This window comes from Diplotaxodon limnothrissa, linkage group LG12 (assembly GCF_057381915.1).
Source record: "Diplotaxodon limnothrissa isolate DT_005_m linkage group LG12, D_limnothrissa_male_GT1.1, whole genome shotgun sequence".
Lineage (NCBI taxonomy): Eukaryota > Metazoa > Chordata > Actinopteri > Cichliformes > Cichlidae > Diplotaxodon > Diplotaxodon limnothrissa.
This window is the reverse complement of record NC_140607.1, coordinates 35,043,003-35,061,290: the sequence shown is the minus strand read 5'-3', so window position 1 is coordinate 35,061,290 and position 18,288 is coordinate 35,043,003. Positions and strand designations below refer to the sequence as shown.

Genomic DNA, 18,288 nt, shown 5'->3' with positions numbered 1-18,288 from the left:
AGATTGAGGCATGCATGAAATGCATGCAAGTCAAACTACATTTGAAACCTTTTATTGAAGAGACTGGTACATGCTGCAGCATTAAATAATCTGATTATAAAAAATCATTAGGAAAAGTGTTTTAATTTCCTAAATCCCATTCTAAGGTCATTCTTGATCTGATGGTTTATTTTAAGTTGATATTTAAGTTTATGTTTATTTAAGTTTATATTATTATTAATCAGTAAGAAATAGCTTCACGCCTGGTAGGCCAAATGAACAACCCAAGGCTGTATAGTGAACTGCAAGAACTTCCTCTTTCACTTCCTGTAAATAAACTCTTCCTTTCTTCTTCTGCTCCTGATGGGGTCTTCATCCATCAGGAGCACCCTATGCCCTATGGGTATGATGTCATGTCACCTCTTGTCACGCCAACCGCAGGTCTCACTTCCATGTAATAAAACTTCTCTTTGCTCTGGCTTCTGTCACACATCACCCCTCATGCTCATCCACACTCCCTCCACCCTGGCTTCACTCTCTTCTTCACCTTTCTTGTGCACTTTATGTCTATTCTGATAGTTGACCTCCGATATTTAAACTCTACCTTCATTACCTCTGCTCCTTGCAGCTTCCCTGTCCATCCCTCTTATTCACACACATATATTCTGTTCTTGTTCATGTTTGAGACAGGTCCAGTTACAGGGACCTCTGTGGTAGAAATGGTAGTCTCTGGTTCCTTTCTACACTCCTGTGCTGCTAATAATGTTAAACTGATGTGATGTTGCAGGTTTCGGGGAGCAGGCCGAAGTCCTGGAGCTTTTCCTGACTGATTTCCAGATGCGGCTGCTGTGGGGGAGCCGGGGGGCCGAGGAGCAACAGGCTCTGCGATACTCTAAGTTTGACCAGGTGCTCACCGCCCTGTCCAACAAGCTGGAGCCACCCATCAGACGACACTGACCCCAGCACTGTTTTTAGAGGCCTTGTTTATGAGCTCATGCCTACATACATGGACAATTACTGTGTTGGACACTGAGAAGCTCCTCCACTGAAAGCTCATTAAAAGGGAAAGCGCTGTGATCTTTCAAACAAGGAGGCTTCTTAAGCGTGTAGACACCAGAACGAAGCAGTGGACTCACTTAGTTCAAATCTGTCACATGTAGCAGACCGGGATACTTGAAGAGTGAGACTGAAATTTTATAAATGCTTACCTTCCCATACCAGCACTTTTCCAGTTTCTTTTGAAGCTAAACTGATGTAACTCAAGGTTGAGGAACTTTGTCTGAAAGCTTCAGCAGAATGACGACAGTTTGTGAAAGAAACCACTAAATGCTTTGATGGAGTCTCCAGAGGGTGTTTTGATTTTTGACTGAGGACTTGCACTCCTTCAACAACGTCACAGATCAACATTGTCCTGTGTTAGTTTACCTAACAAAGGACTGCATGTACTCCACAGTGGCACTGGGCGACATGATTTGGAAGTGTAAATATTTGGTGCCCTTTAGGTTACCGAGGCTGTGCCTCAGTCTGATAGGCTCATGTTTGTAAATGTTTAAATCTCCCTAAAGGCTGGACCTTAGCTAAATCCACAAACATATGTCACATTGTAGAATGTAATAACAGAATAACTGTACATCTGTATTTCAGTTTTTGTTTAGTTTTTTGTATCTTTTCAGTAATTAGGATTTTATAATTTGAAGAGATTATTAAATGTAACCTGGGGTCAGTTCGTGTTTCCTCTTTGTTTCTTTTTCTTTTTATTATACCGATGTCACTTTTAATGTAAGGGGAGTGAACTGATCCTAACTGCACGAGTACGGCACACAGGTGCAGATCATTTTTGTAATCTTAAACAGTTTTACTCTTTATTTATCAAAAAGTGTAAATAAACATTTATTTCACTGGAGGTTGTTTTATTGAATAAAAACAGTCATGCTTGTGAGCTAGCTGGCAACTCGAGCCGCGCTGCAGCATACACACTAACATGCCTCACTTTCCCCGGGCCATATAACAAAGCCAACCTCTACTTTTTGTGGTCTGTTTAGCTGTAAATTTCCCCTCTCTGCCTTTGACATGTCGGTGCTGAAGCTTTTCTAAATCACTGCCCTACTGTTTCAGTGCTTCCACCATTAAAACTTTTACCTACAGGCTTGAGGAGGTTACCGATCACTCCCCAATGTCAGTCTGTGTGTGGCATATTTCTGTGGAGTGATGAACTTGAACATGCCAAACTCTTCCTGTATTCTTCTACTGTGGTGAATTTACATTTCAAAGTGAATCACCTGCTTCTAAACTCAGTTACAATCAGGAAAATGAAATTAACAAAACCACTTCAGATTTTTGACACTCATTAGTTAAACTGCAGGAAAAGACATAAAGACCTGGATGACCTGTAACTTTGCGATTCTAAGTTCAGATAAAACTGAGGCTATTGTAATAGGACCCAAAGTCTAATATGATGAGAAATATGATATCTTACTCTGGATGGCATTACCTTGGCCTCCAGTAACACTGTGAGGAACCTTGGAATATGTAGGACTACTTACTACCATTTGCTCAATATCTCTAAAATACCTGTTTACTTGTAAACTTGTTATTAATTTCTGTCTCTCTTCCCAAGCATGCCTTTTGTCCTGTCTTCCTCCCCTCACCTCAATCGGTCACTGCAGATGACCCCGCCCCTCCCTGAGCCTGGTTCTGCCGGAGGTTTCTTCCTGTTAAAAGGGAGTTTTTCCTTCCCACTGTCGCTAAAGTGCTTGCTCATAGGGGGTCATATTGATTGTTGGGGGTTTTCTCTGTATGTATTGTAGGGACTACCTTCCAATATAAAGTGCCTTGAGGCGACTGTTGTTGTGATTTGGCGCTGTATAAATAAAATTGAATTGAATTGAATTAAAAATTCATGATTTTTCTTTTAGGGTAACATGTACATGAGTACAAAAAATATACAAACAAATCATGGAAATGCATCATTAAAAATGTGTCTGTGCCAAAACCCATATATATAAACCCAGGTAGAGAACACTGAACAAAAAGTTCAAGTTTTAAGTGAAGATTCTAAGTTTAAAAACTTAAGCAAGGGGAGCAACAGAATAAATTAAAAGAGCTGCAGAAGACGGAACAGAAACGTGTAGAGATAACACATCACAAGAGAATGACAGGTCTATTTTTTACACTGTGAGCTGAACAGGGATGGGAAACAGGAGACAGCTGGAAGCAATGAAGACAATCAGTCAAAAAGTCTGAGTCAAGAAACTAGAGAAAATGATCAGAGTATAAAGGAAAACAACCCAACTACAAAGAACAGCAAGAAAACTCTCATTAAAAATGATACAGTGGAACACTGGTTAGGTGAAAAGAGTCCCTAGAGTGATAAACCAAAGACAGGAAGTCAAAACACTAAAACGCTCAAAGCACATCCTGTGCTGAAGCAGCACCAACATTCCTTAGTCTGTTCCCCAAACCTCAAAACCATAAACCTGTAGAACTGAAGGTATACACCCAATTACCATTATTCAAGATGTTTTATAATGTAACATTGCAAAATATTGTATTTTAGTTTGAAAAAAAAAAAGGTTTAATCATATGCATGAAGCTTAGGTCACTGTTAATAAAACTACAAAAACAGACATCTCACTGAGGTGCATATCTGAAGTGTGCTGTCCATGACAAAAAGTGAGGGGAAAAAAACCCTAAACAAACAAATTAAGTTATTTTATTTTGCAAGGACCCAGAATGTTATAACACATGACTCCATCAAAGATCATTTTCACATTAATAGCTCCCTCTGCTGTATGCAGGACACAACTTGGATTTATAGCTCTGGGGTTTTTTTTGTTTTTTGTTTTGACTTGCTAATAGAAGACCTTTCACAAACACAAACACATTTTATTTGAATTTTTCAAAAATCTACATGCATAATTACATAAAATGGATATTAAACATGTTTAAGAAATTACTTGAATTGCATTTTTAAGTATGATATTTTAACCCAGATGGTTTGTCTCTGTTTCATTTGGAGCTACAACAACAACGTTTTTTTTTTTTTTAATATCCTGTTGTTTAAAGTTCCTAGAAAGTATGGAATCATACCAGGTAAATAAGTAAATAAATAAATAAACATCAAAGTGATAAAAAATGAGGTTTAGATCCATCCCATTTAGGTTTATGAATATAAATTATATAACCTATTACTTTACACCATGTTTCCTATTTTCACCCATGTTCCAGTATGCAAGATTCTATTTATCTAGTAAAATTGAAGGCTACATTATGTATGTGGCCTTTCCACACTTATTAGTCTACCTTCTGCTTCTGTTTCACTGTTACCTAAACGCCATATGGAATATCTGTGAATTAACTGTAAGTCTCGGGTTCAGGTTTGATGTTTCGACTAAAAACAAGAAAGTTTGTGACTTGTTAGCAACAACTCTGTTAAACATGAGAGGTTTTTGGACAAAGTTTGTGTTTTTCCATTGTTTAAGAACTGCTTCCAGCCCAGAGTGATGCCATATATGCCCTATAGCCGCAGAAAAGGCTAACATTGTTATCTTTTTAGAAAAAAACAGCTAAATATGAGAGGTTTTTGGACAAAGTTTGTGTTCTCCATTCTTTAAGCACCAGTTCGAGCTCCGTTTAAGCACTGGCACCATTTCAAAAGTACTGGTTTGGCACCGGTATCGGATAAAACCTAAACGATACCCATCCCTACACCTTAGCAAAGGCTTTCTTGCTGCAATTCATCCTGTCAAACCTGCAGCTCAAAGTCTTCTTTTCGTAGTTGAAACTGAGACTTGCTTACCAGTGTGTGAATGTGTGTGTGAATGGGTGGATGACTGGATATGTAAAGCGCTTTGGGGTCCTTAGGGACTAGTAAAGCGCTATATAAATACAGGCCATTTACCATTTACCATTTACTACGACCATTAAGCTGTGCTTGAAGCCGTTGTCCTGTGAGCCGCTTATCATTCAAGCTGTTAACTCACAGAAACTTGTCCTCTGATTCAGTTGTGGCTTTGGGTCTGCCAGACCTCTTCCTGTCAGAGTTTGCCCAGTTTCTGAGTGCCTCTTGATGTTGAAGGAAACTGTACTCACTGACACCTTGACTTTCTTTGCAATTTCTCTGTAGGACAGACCTAAATTTTTAATTGTTATGATGGTCTGGCTCTCTTCCACTGTTAATTGTCTTTTTCTCGCCATTTTTGTAGCAACACACTGCTTTCTGCTGTACAATACTGTTCAACTGATGCTCATTTGGGTCTGGTAACACAGTGTGTTCCCACACTGCTTTTATGCAGACAGAGGGGGGTGTAAGTGATCCAAAAAATTGGGACACCTGTAGGAATTAGTAGCACCAGCTTTCAAGGCTTGATCAACCTCCATTGCTGCAGAACAGCTTTAAATTGTTAACCAATTTAGTGTTCCCTGAAGTCTTCTTTAGTTTCAGTAACTAAAAACTTGTATTGATTCAGGTCAAATTTAATAATTTTAGGAAAAACCAATAAGCGTCTTTATTTTTTATTTGAAAGTGACCAAATATTTGTGTTCTTCAGGATGAGACCAATTTGAGCAAATTCGTGAGCCTTTGCGTTCTTCCAGTAAAGTAGTACAGTCCAATATATCACTTTACTCATATTCTGTTTGCATAGGGTTAATGTTAGGGTTGGGGTCAATGCCGATGTCGACTTAGACCTCAAAGTTTAAAAGTAAAAACAATAAGAACTTTTCAAATATTTCATGTTTTAAAAAAAGAAAACAAAAAAGTGTACTTCTCAAATCTGACAAAAAAACTTGACTTCTAAAGAAAACTCACATGATAAATCGGTGTCAGATGAAAAACTTTCCTAAATCCTGAATATATGATTCAAGTACTTAAATACGGAGCCCCGCAAGGGACATTGCAGAAAAAAAAAAAAAGAAGAAGATGAACTTCTGCGAGATCTCGCAAAACTTTTGCGAGTGCGGTGTTCCCCCCAGCTCTAGTGGGCCTCGACCTCCCGGTCAACTTTGAGCTGGTGGGTAACAGATGTCTCCGAAAACGTCGGTGCACTTTTGCAAATAATTGATGTCTTGATAAAAAGTGCAGATATTTGAAGTTTACACAGCTACATTCATGCCTGTAAATATCTTAAAAGTTTATTTTGTCACCCAGAAAGAGTAATATTAAAACTAAGTAGCCACGAAGGATACACCGACTCAGCCTTCAAATGCGACCTGCGAATGATTGCAGCCTATTTTGCGAGGTTTCACTAAAGTTCATCTTTTTTTTTTTTTTCCTCCAATGTCCCTTGCGGGGCTCTGTAGTTAAATGTAGTTAAGTTAAAAATAAATGTAACAATGGAGACATTGCTGTATATATTTTTTTTAAATCAACAAAGTGATCAATAGTGTTCTATGGTAATATGTAATACAGTGCACCAAAATGGTTGTATCAGATTTCAACTTACTTTATTTTCTATTCCAGCAACATTTAAAATAAAGTGGGAAAAATATACAGTACACAGCAGGGCTCTAGACTAACTTTTTGCCATGGGCGTACCGGCACAAAAGTTAGGCGTACACAAATTTTATAATAATTTCTATAATATAATGTGTTTTTCTGGATACACTGTGCTTTTTCAGCATTCAAAGATTGATGACACCGTGTCAGAGCACTGGCTATGAATTTCAGAAGGATCAGGCCTTAACTTAACAGAAAAGTTAGCAATAGTTCTTTTCCTATTACAGCTACATCCACTTCTGTCGTGCCTAGGCTGCTCACTAGGGCTGGGTATCATCACTGATTTCTATAATCCATTCGATTCCGGTTTTCAAAGTCCCAATTCGATTCAACTTAGCCTCAGACAGTCAGAAATATTATAATTCTGATCATTTATCAGTACTGACTTCTTCAGAATTGTGAACATCACAGCAGATGCCTTTGTGTGAAAGTAACTGAGAATAAAACACAGAAAAACATGAAGGAGATTTTCCCTGGTCTGGCTTTTTATAGCAGATAACCTTAAAAATATTCTACAATGTTCTGCATATAAAGTTTAAATTTCTTCAGTATTGAATAACAGAAAAAACAGGCTTTCTTGTCCGAGGTCATTTAAGTGAAAAAGAAAAAGACAGCAGCCACAGCGCTGTAAACAACGGTAGACTGGTGGGTAATAAGCGAATGAATAACACAGAAAACAGAGATTGGAGACGGGAAACTGTTCTTGAAGTACAGAGAGAGATAGAGAGAGAGCTAACTGTGCATGAAGTGTGATTTTAATAGTCGTGGAAGCAAAACAGCAAAATTCATGACGACATTGATCAAATGTGAAGCGTAGTTTGCTGCTTCTTTTGCTGCTGGCTCGGTGAATTTTGGTTGGAGAGAGACAAAACCTGCAGCTCAGAATCAGCGCAAAAAGACGTAATCACAGCGCGTACCGGACGCATCAGGATCGCTAAGCTCCGACAGCGTGTCCGTCTACGGGCCGTCGGGTGAGAAAGCCGAGAAAGACAAAGTTGATTCTGATGCGTCGGTCCGTTCTGTGTTTACGTCTTTGTGTGGAATCCGTGTACCTGCTCTCATTTGCTGTTTGGTTGTTGTTGAAATGGTTTTGTGAGCTTTAATCTGAGAATCTGGCGTTTCTGGCAAAACACAGTTATATTTAAAAGTCGATTCAGGATTTAATGAATTGATATCGCTTTATTCAAGCTCCTCACCTCCCACTTCCACCTGCACTTTCAACTGGACCACGGCCAATCAGAGAGGTCCCGCCCCTGACTATCTCTGATTGGTTAAGTCCACGATAGGGGCAAAATGTGTGTCTGTTGTTGACCACAGGGAAGGTTGCAGATTTTTTTTTTTTTTTTTTGCTACCCGAACAGTTGGTCGCACAGGTGCAACCAAATATTTTTTTTTAGTCGCACCACTGAAAAATTTGGTCGCATTTGCGACCAAATTGGTCGCACTCTAGAGCCCTGCACAGTGAACTTCAGTTACTTGCACACTGTTTCTATATTACTGTGAATATGTTGGTCAGGTTACAGAAGTTTTTTTTTTTTTAATAAATTTGAAAAATATCTCCAAAAAAGTTTTGTGAAATTTCTGCAGCAATACATGTAATAAAATATATTCTATAGTTGAGCACTGCACGAGGCCAAACTCTTCTTATGTGCTCTTAATAACGCATTAAACATCATCACCATACAGGCATGAGAAACATTTAATTGTCTTCCTGTTTAACTGTTAGACAATTTTAGGAAATGTGGTGATTCTTAAAGTGTTTAGAACAGCAAAATATTCAAAATCATATTAATTTAAACCCACAACTCATTCCTTTACTTATTTTCTACTTTGTCACCAAACTTTCCTGCAATGTATTTCCGTTTCAAAGTTTCAAGATCCAAATGCAAATAAACAAAAAGACATCTAAAATATGAGTAGACTGAGGTCATTAGAAAATGTGAGATTTGTATTGTTGCACTGAGCTGCACACACTCAAGGTTGTTACACTACCAGTACAAATTTATCTCTGTTCTTCTCCTGAATAGACAACAGATGGCAAGCATACACAGTTTGTAACACAATCATCATTCCTTTTTGACTTTGTTTCTGTAAAATAACTTACGCAATAGAAACCTGACTGCTGATATAAAAATGGTAAATACTAGCAGAATAACTGCCAGCAGAAAGGCTGCCACATCGATCGAGTAGTACTGGATGCTGGACATCTTGTAAGACTCCGTCCTTAAGTGCGCCGCTCCTTTGTGCCGCATGACAAACTCGATCCAGAACATGGCTCGGTCCAGCGGTTTCATAGGCTGATCTCTTTGGATGCTGGACAGCTTCTTCATCTTCTCCCTGTAGGATGGTTGGTAGAGTACCTCCTTTAGCGCCTCCAAGAAGTTTTCTTTGTTCACTGTTGCAATATCAAGGACTTTGGCCACACCTCTTGCTTTCATCCTGAAGAAGTTATCAGCCTGGTCAAACATAAGTGGCAGGCCAACCAGGGGCACACCGTGGTAAATGGCCTCCTGTATCCCATTGGTGCCTCCATGGGCCACAAACACTCTGGTTTTGAGGTGACCCAGGAGGTCATTTTGGGGTAACCAGTCCAAGATTCGCGTGTTATTACCCAAAGTGGATGGTCTTTTGCCTTTGTGCCTCCAAATCACCTTCTGAGGAAGTTCTGCAAAAGCAGCAGCAATGTCTTCAGCGATGTCCTCTGGAAGTTCTTCTACCAGCGTCCCCAGTGTCATCACAATGACACCATGTTCACCTGAGCTCTGCACAAAGTCCTCTAGCTCTTTAGGCAGGGGCTTGGAGGGTTTGCACTGAAATCCTGACATGTAGACAACATTTGGCATTGAGGGTCGAGGGAACTCAAAGGTGAAATCGTTTCTCATCAACCAGATGTCTGCTGACTGAAACAGCTCCATGTAATGTACATCACTGCCAAAATGACGATGGACAAATGGTTTGTAGTTTGATTCTGTCATATACCAAATTTGAAAACATGTGAAGAAAAAGTAGAGCATATTCTGGACACGCTGAATGAAAGTCATCTTGTCAGTCAGCTCTGTCCCTGGTATGGGGATGTAAGAGAGTGGGGAAGGTGCAATTGCTAGATGGCCTTCACCCTGAATAGTCCATCGGACATTAAAGACAAGTGGAAGACCCAAACGGTGAGCCATAAGAACACCTGTACCAATCGTAGGATCAGTCAGAACCAAATCATATTTGGCATCACGGAGGCTCTGCATCAGCTTGGTATCCTCAAACATTCCCTCCACCATCTCAAGCACTTTGACATGCATTTCATAAAACTCTTTCACTAAATCATATTCCATTGATAAACGTGTCCAAAGTGAAGCACCTTGTCGACGCATGATTAGTGTTTTCATAACAAATCCCCCAAAGCGCTCTTCATCAAATCCGGCTGAGGAATTTATAGTGATGGTCTTGTATTGGGGGGACTCTGACTTGATGTACCAGGTGTCGTTTGGCCGCACCACTGTGACTTCATGACCTCTGGAGTGAAGCTCTGCGATGATGATATTCATGTTGATCCAGTGACTTCCATCCACAGGGAACACCAAGACTTTCCCTCCATTTACCAACAATGTAGAGCATAGCAGCACTGCAAGTGCCAGCAAGTTCGGATGGCACATCTCTGAAAGAGATTCTGACAAAAATGTCAAGATGTTAGATTATTTCTTAAGCAAATGGTTTGAGTTCAAGAGCTTGTATCACCCTAATAACTAATGACAGATATACCTGAGATAAAGTTTAAGTTGGGAAAATATGGACTGGCCAATATATAAATTTGGAGGTCAGATGTATTTGCCAGGTCTGCTTTGGTTTTGGCTTTTAAGATAAAAACTCAGATTTAAAGGTTAAGTTATAGATGTAGATTATTATCTTAAAGTCATGAGCCTCTTACTCACAGCAGTGAGTATCTCCTACTGTTGATCTCATTATTGATAAGTTAGTGACTTTGCCGCTAAATTTTCATACCTTTTTAACACCGTAGTCACAAAGAAACAGCAAAACAGGAAATAATTTCTGTATGACTAAACAATGATTCCAACAAAAAACGTGAAACTTGTCCTCTTGATTAGTTCATTTCAAACGTTACAATCAGCTAAACCTTTTTGTACTTGATTTGAATTCTAGAGTCAACATTTATATATGTAAACTTCATTGATTCTTATGAATATTCATGTTTAACATTTAATCTTTTACTTTTTGTTTTTAAATATGACTTTGCTCATTATCTGCAGTAATGTTTTCTTTTAAGAGATAAGTTAAAGTTTGTGTTCCTTCAGTAAATAGAGGCTGACAAGAAGTTTGGGAGCTAGAGACGAGCATGTTGCACCCTAACCCTAACCCAAGAAAGAAAGAGTATAAAGAAAATAGTAAATGTGTGTCTAATTAAACTCTTCCTGTGAGCCTTACATCATCCTTTAATATTTTTGGTGTTACAAACTTGAAGAAGCACAGAAAAGATCATCAGACATTAATCTAATCAGTTTGCAGCCTTCATTTGTATTGAAAAGTTGAAATCTTCCCTGCTAGACCCAAGTGCAGCGTTTAACACCGTTGGCCATAACATTTTATTACAGCTATTATTAAATGGAGAGTCCTCTTCACACACTGAGGTTAATTATGAAGCTCCACAGGCTTCTGTGCAAAGACCAGTTCTGTTTACATTATACGTGCTTTAGAAGACATAGCATACCACAGGTCAGCTCAGCAACATTTCGACTTTGGCTTGTTTTTTCTGGTTAACGTTAATTACGTAATTTAGAATTAAAGTTTAGTGTTCTTAGCATTTAGGATGGCCGTGGCGAGTAACTCGAGTGCTGTAAACATTTCATGAAACCTCATCAAAAGTTATCTGAGTTGGAAGGGTGGCTGTTAATAAGCCATTCTTAAGGAAGGAGAACAGAGAAAAATAAGGCTGAGGTGTGCCAAATTACACAAGAAATTGACTGGAAAAAGAAATCAGCTGTAATATGTCTTATGGAGTAATGAATCCAAATTTGAAATATGCACGGAAGAGGTCCGAAGAGAGATACAACAGTGAATGTCTATAGCCGTCTTTAACACAGCGTGGATACTCTACCGTGCTTTGAGGCTGGATTTCAGCCAGTGTTGTTGGAGCTCTTATCCAAATTAATCAAATTATGAATGTAGAAAAGTTCCACCAGATTTTGATCGACCATGTAATACCACGTAGTGTCTGATTGGCAGCAACTTCATTTTTCAGTACGACAATGATCGCAAACATACTGCCAATGTAGTCAAAGTATGCCTGGATGAAACAACGCATCAGTCATGGATTGATCTCTCCAGGGTTCGAACCTCAAGATAATCGAAGCGGTGTGGGATCATCTTGACAGAAAACAAAACAAAAGGCAGCCAGCATCCAAAGAAGAGTCTCGGATGCCTTTCAAGAAGCCTGCAGAACTAAGAAATTACAAGAAAGCTTACCTATTAGAGTTTAAGCTGTGTTGAAGAATGAAAGGCAGCTTTAACTGAACAAAAGGGGAAAAAAATCCCACATTGACAGCTAACTCAAGAGACAAAAAGCATTAGAACTCAAGTCATTACCTTACTTAAGGATAAATAAGTTAATTAATTACATTAATGCATAAGCAGAAAATAACCTACAGTAACTGCTTTGCGATATGGAAGTGCAAAAGACAACTGAAAGGGAGGATAGTTTCTATATATGTGGTTTCTATTAAGGGACAGAGGAACGATAAGAAACGATAAGAAATCAAGGACAAGGAGTGTGGTGTAGATAAGTGAGGAAATCCGATCATTACTACAAATTTAGTTGAAATTTAAATATTTTAACTATGGTGTGTGAGGTGGGCCCCTGGGTGCCTCCTGTGAGGGCTGTCTGTTTTCCACATTCTGCAACGGTAAAATACGACTTAGAGGCGGATATTTGTTTTACTTTATGGGCAACAGTTGTTCTTGCTCGCCTCCTGTTGACAAAACTCGCCTCATGGTTGACTCTGAGAAAAAAACTCTTTCTCACAGAGGGGAATAAACTTATTCGAATATGAGCTTTTTTCCACTAAGGCTTATTTTATGGGGAGATGTACGAAATTATTTACCGGGTTACAAGCAATGATAATATCGGCTGTTGACTCCTCAGCGTCATCATTTTCTGTCTATTGAGAAAACCCATTGTAAAAGTAATGAAGAAAAAAACTCTACCAAGGAGCAGGCTGCGCAAAAGCTACCTCATATAGATGTTTTAATAATAATAATAATTTTTTGGAGGACGCGTTATAGGTTATAAGCATTGAGAAAAAACTGATATCTGCTGTCTCATTCCTCCTTGACCCGCGGTGTGTGTGTGTGTGTGTGTGTGTGTGTGTGTGTGTGTGTGTGTGTGTGTGAAACAAGAGCTCCTGTCACGGCTATTATGGTTTGTTTTTCAGTCTCTTGTAAAAAGGACTCTCAAAGGGAAAAGTAGTATTCACTAAGGGATATTTATTCATTTTTACACATAGGCAGCCTGTAGGTTACAAGCGGATAGAAAGTTCTTCTTTTCATCACAAGCTATGGTGTATCTTAAAGGTTTTTTTACTGCGTCTGTATTATAGGAAAATAAAATACTATTGAAAGAAACGGTTCTCTACAGGAAGTCACTCTTTATTCCCATTACAAACGCCGGTGCAGCTTAAGAAAGTAAAATTACATCCGCTATTGTAAAAAAAAAAAAGAAATACAGAGAAAATTGTCATAATATCGAAACAGAATTCAAACTATGAGTTTGTGGAAAACTAACTGCCGCTCTGTCTCTCTATACAGCACAGAGTCAACTGCTGCGTCACCGCTGTGCTTCAGGAACCCTCTCTGATCTCCCCCCAGCAACCATACCCCTCCCCTCATGCTTAGGGAACATGACGCATCAGGTCTGAAAATGACTAGACACTTCCGGAGTATTTCCGGTAGGGTCATAAGGTCCGGATCGAGGCCTTCCATAGTAAATATGCTGTATTTGAATATGTCATATTCAAAGCCTTCTTTGAGAGAGCAGATTTCTTCGCCGTCCAAGTACACAGGAGCGCTGCTGGGCTGCAGAAGGAAATCCATCTTGCGTCTGTGCCTTAGAAATTGTGCTCCTCCTCTCTGCTTTTATTCTCCTCCCTCTAAAAACTTTTTTCTTTTTTTTCCCAACAACAGGTGCCGCGCTTCCGGGGGTTCCCCCTCCCTTCTCCGGATGCAATTCGTCACGCTTAGGGACAGGTGGCGCGCTTCCGGGGTTTCCCCCTCCCTTCTCCGGATGCAATTCGTCACGCTTAGGGGATCAAATTACACACTTCCGGGGGGGGAGGGGGGAGGTCAAAAGGTCATGATTAGGGCCATCAATCAAATCGGATCAAATTTTGTCATAAGCTGTAGGGAGTATCTCTCTCTAGTTAAATGTAGTCATGTTATTAAATTTAACAATGAAGACATTTCTGTATTTATTTTTTGTTAAAACAGCAAAGTGATGAATAGTGATCCATAGTTAAATGTAATAAAGTGCGTGTATCAAGTTGTATCAGATTTCAAATTACTTTATTTTGTATTCCAACAACGTTTAAAATAGAGTGGGAAAATATACAGTACATAGTGAACGTCAGCTACTTGCACACTGGTTCTATATTACTGTGAATAAGTTGGTCAGGATACATAAGTTTTAGTAATAAATTTAAAAAATATCACCATAAAATTCTGTGAAATTTCTACAAAAATACATATAAAAAATATATATTCTATTGTTGAGCACTGCATGAGGCCAAACTCTTCTTATGTGCTCTTAATAAAGGATTAGGCATCATCACCATACTACAGTCAGAAACATTTAATTGTGTCCCTGTTTAACGGTTAGACAATTGTAGGAAATGTGGTGATTCTTAAAGTGTTTAAACAGCAGACTATTCCAAATCAAATGAATATAAACCCATAACTGATTCATTGATTTGCTTGCTTCATTTACTAACTTTTCCCTGAACAACACTGAAAATAATTTCTATTTTAAGTTTTTAAGATACTGACAAATAAGCAAAAATACATCTGAAATATGGCTAGACCGAGGTCATTAGAAAATGTGAGGTTTGTATAGCTGAATTGAGCTGCACACACACTCAGATTTGTTACACTACCAGTACAAATTTATCTCCGTCCTTCTTCTGAATAGAGAACAGACGACAAGCATACAAATTTTGCAACACAATCATCATTCCTTTTTGACTTTGTTTCTGTAAAATAACTTACGCAATAGAAACCTGACTGCTGATATAAAAATGGTAAATACTAGCAGAATAACTGTCAGCAGAAAGGCTGCCACATCGATCGAGTAGTACTGGATGCTGGACATCTTGTAAGACTCCGTCCTTAAGTGCGCCGCTCCTTTGTGCCGCATGACAAACTCGATCCAGAACATGGCTCGGTCCAGCGGTTTCATAGGCTGATCTCTTTGGATGCTGGACAGCTCCTTCATCTTCTCCCTGTAGGATGGTTGGTAGAGTACCTCCTTTAGCGCCTCCAAGAAGTTTTCTTTGTTCACTGTTGCAATATCAAGGACATTGGCCACACCTCTTGCTTTCATCCTGAAGAAGTTATCAGCCTGGTCAAACATAAGTGGCAGGCCAACCAGGGGCACACCGTGGTAAACGGCCTCCTGTATCCCATTGGTGCCTCCATGGGCCACAAACACTCTGGTCTTGGGGTGACCCAGGAGGTCATTTTGGGGTAACCAGTCCAAGATTCGCGTGTTATTACCAAGGGTGGATGGTCTTTTGCCTTTGTGCCTCCAAATCACCTTCTGAGGAAGTTCTGCAAAAGCAGCAGCAATGTCTTCAGCGATGTCCTCTGGAAGTTTTTCCACCACAGACCCCAGTGTCATCACAATGACACCATGTTCACCTGAGCTCTGCACAAAGTCCTCTAGCTCTTTAGGCAGGGGCTTGGAGGGTTTGCACTGAAATCCTGACATGTAGACAACGTTTGGCATTGTGGGTCGAGGGAACTCAAAGGTGAAATCGTTTCTCATCAACCAGATGTCTGCTGACTGAAACAGCTCCATGTAATGTACATCACTGCCAAAATGACGATGGACAAATGGTTTGTAGTTTGGTTCTGTCATATACCAATTTTGTAAAGTTAAGAAGAAAAAGTAGAGCACATTCTTGACACGCTGAATGAAAGTCATCTTGTCAGTCAGCTCTGACCCTGGTATGGGAATGTAAGAGAGTGGGGAAGGTGCAATTGCAAAATGGCCTTCACCCTGAATAGTCCATCGGACATTAAAGACAAGTGGAAGACCCAAACGATGAGCCATAAGAACACCTGTACCAATTGCAGGATCAGTCAGAACCAAATCATATTTGGCATCACGGAGGCTCTGCATCAGCTTGGTATCCTCAAACATTCCCTCCACCATCTCAAGCACTTTGACATGCATTTGATACAACTGTTTCACTAAGTCATGCTCCATTGATAATCGAGTCCACAGTGAAGCACCTTGGCGACGCATGATTAGTGTTTCCATTACAAATGCCTCAAAGTGCTCTTTGTTAAAACCATTCGAGAACTTTATAGTGATGGTCTTGTAGTGGGGGGACTCTGACTTGATGTACCGGGTGTCGTTTGGCCGCACCACTGTGACTTCATGACCTCTGGAGTGAAGCTCTGCGATGATGATATTCATGTTGATCCAGTGACTTCCACCCACAGGGAACACCAAGACTTTCCCTCCATTTACCAACAATGTAGAGCATAGCAGCACTGCAAGTGCCAGCAAGCTTGGATGGCACATCTCTGAAAGAGATTCTGACAGAGATGTCAAGATGTTAAATCTCTCCTTCTGTTTAGTAAGGGCCTTGAGTTTAAGGGTTTCTATGAACTTAAAAACAAAGAAAAATTATTAAAAAAATTCCTTCCTGCATACACACTGGAAGATATTGGCAGTGATGTAGTGACTCCAGATCAAGAAATGACAATGGATTTCTGCAACCTGCAATGATGACAACCAAAAAGTTATGAATGTTTAAGAACACATTAGATGCTATCTAGTGATTCTTATTAAACATAAGAATGACAGTTAAATCCAAGAGGCCAATTTATTTTCCTGATTAGAAGTCGGGATGTATTTAAAAAGCTAACTTCTGAGCCTTGTAATTTCACTTTGGGAATGTGGCATTGTAAAATACTTTGGTATTTTATAATGTACATCATTAGTGATCTAGATTACTAATCTGAGTAAATAACATAACTCAGTCATTTCAGTTTATGTTTGACAGCAAAGGTTGCCATATAGCTAAAACCACCCTGATTCACACCACCACCAGTCTTTCTACAAAAGATTTCCAGTTGTTTTTCACTAAGCTGAGGCACCCCACTTTAATACTTGCATAGCTTCCAGATTTTCTGCAGCTCACTGGTTCAACTGCAGTGTGAAAATTCCTGCCTCTAAATCTCAGGAGGTTTAAAAGAAGGCAACAAAGCTGTTTGCTGTTTTTTGTTCCCTGTTTCACAGCTGCCAGCATTAGTGGGTATGAAATTATAAAGCAATTATAAAGCAACAATTATAAATATTGTAAAAGCTGCCATTGTTTAATGTTAAATGTTAAATGGACTGTATTTGTATAGCGCTTTACTTGGTCTCTAAGGACCCCAAAGCACTTTACACTACATTCAGTCATTCACACACACATTCACACACTGGTGATTGCAAGCTACATTGTAGCCACAGCTGCCCTTGGGCGCACTGACAGAGGCGAGGCTGCCGGACACTGGCGCCACCCGGCCCTCTGACCACCACCAGTCAAAAGACCTTTTGTGCTTGCAAGACTTAACATTTTTTCCTTAGTTCCGAATTTAAAATAATCAAAACAAAACTTTATAAGAAAAATCTTTCTGTTTTGCATCAAAAAAAGTAACTCCATGTTCTCTCTGTATTTAATTTGAGAAAGTCTGAACTTGTGTGACCTTTGAAGCTTCCTTCTTTTTTTCGAAAGAAAACAAATTTCCAAGCTGAAATGTATCCGATTCCAAAACAATTCATTCTTTTTCTTGCTTTTGTTCCTTGTGATCAGAACAAACTATGACTGTGAAGGAGGATGGTTTATATAGTGAGATTCCTCCATGCAATCATAAAGCTCAGCCTTGTTATTGTTGAGAGGAGACATCTGGGAAATATTCTGTTCCTCTGTGAGAATCCATATGCTACTACTTAGCTGGTCGGTCATTCATATTTCAGAACAGAACTCGCAGCGTAACTACACAAAGAAATGCTCTAAAACAGCATTAAAGGTATTTGGGGTTTACATTAAAATGCCATTTTATCTTCTAAAACTCTTGCTGATCTTGGGTTTTTGATCTAAGTACTTACCTAGAGCGTCCCTGTAAAAAGATCTCACGTTTCAACCAGAGCCTGTTGGTTGTGTGTCCAGCCTGCTTCACCGGTCTCTGAGTGAATGACTGCTGTCGGGCTCTGACGAGCAAAATACATCTGACCGCATTGGCTCTAAGGTAGCAGGAGTAAGGTTCAGAGCCTTTTGTAGTTTTCAGCAGCAAGGTTGGTTGTATAAGAGAAAACTGGATCAAATGTTGTGAACTCTGATCTATAGATGTAGTAGATAATACTGTTGCTACAGGTTACTATAGACAAAGACAAGTGTATCTGAAATGAATGAATGGTTTTGGGTGAAGACATTTGAGGATAAAATGGAAGTAATTGAAAAATTGAAGGCAACATAGAAATAAACTGTTGTAATTGAGTGTGATGTAAGTAGAAGGTTATTGGCGTGCATTAATCAAACAGT

The 18,288-nt window shown here is 39.4% G+C and overlaps 1 protein-coding gene and 3 pseudogenes across 5 annotated transcripts in view; 1 reads left to right on the top strand and 3 right to left on the bottom strand.

Moving 5' to 3' along the window:
* LOC146621776 (SH2 domain-containing protein 3C-like) overlaps positions 1–2,069 on the top strand; it is a 55,834-nt gene extending 53,765 nt beyond the window's left edge. Inside the window, exon 12 of the mRNA XM_085367532.1 lies at positions 767–2,069. Coding sequence (XP_085223658.1) covers positions 767–936 — 170 coding nt within the window. The 3' untranslated portion in view covers positions 937–2,069. The remainder of the gene's footprint in view (positions 1–766) is intronic.
* Positions 1–17,697, bottom strand: part of LOC146621775 (UDP-glucuronosyltransferase 2A2 pseudogene) — a 28,342-nt pseudogene extending 10,645 nt beyond the window's left edge. The window contains exon 1 of the transcript XR_014906627.1: positions 17,237–17,697. The product of XR_014906627.1 is annotated as a UDP-glucuronosyltransferase 2A2 pseudogene, transcript variant X2 (transcript). The remainder of the gene's footprint in view (positions 1–17,236) is intronic.
* On the bottom strand, positions 7,780–17,904 carry LOC146621774 (UDP-glucuronosyltransferase 2B31 pseudogene; annotated as a pseudogene). The gene is made up of 2 exons (XR_014906628.1): positions 17,856–17,904; positions 7,780–10,136 (listed from the first exon to the last, which is right to left on the bottom strand). The product of XR_014906628.1 is annotated as a UDP-glucuronosyltransferase 2B31 pseudogene (transcript).
* Positions 13,527–17,920, bottom strand: LOC146621773 (UDP-glucuronosyltransferase 2A2 pseudogene; annotated as a pseudogene). 2 transcript variants are annotated; one of them, XR_014906624.1, is made up of 3 exons: positions 17,856–17,918; positions 16,417–16,478; positions 13,527–16,294 (listed from the first exon to the last, which is right to left on the bottom strand). The product of XR_014906624.1 is annotated as a UDP-glucuronosyltransferase 2A2 pseudogene, transcript variant X1 (transcript). The 2 variants fall into 2 exon arrangements; XR_014906625.1 differs by lacking the exon at positions 16,417–16,478 and having other exon boundaries at positions 17,856–17,920.
* Between the last annotated feature and the right edge of the window lie 368 nt (positions 17,921–18,288).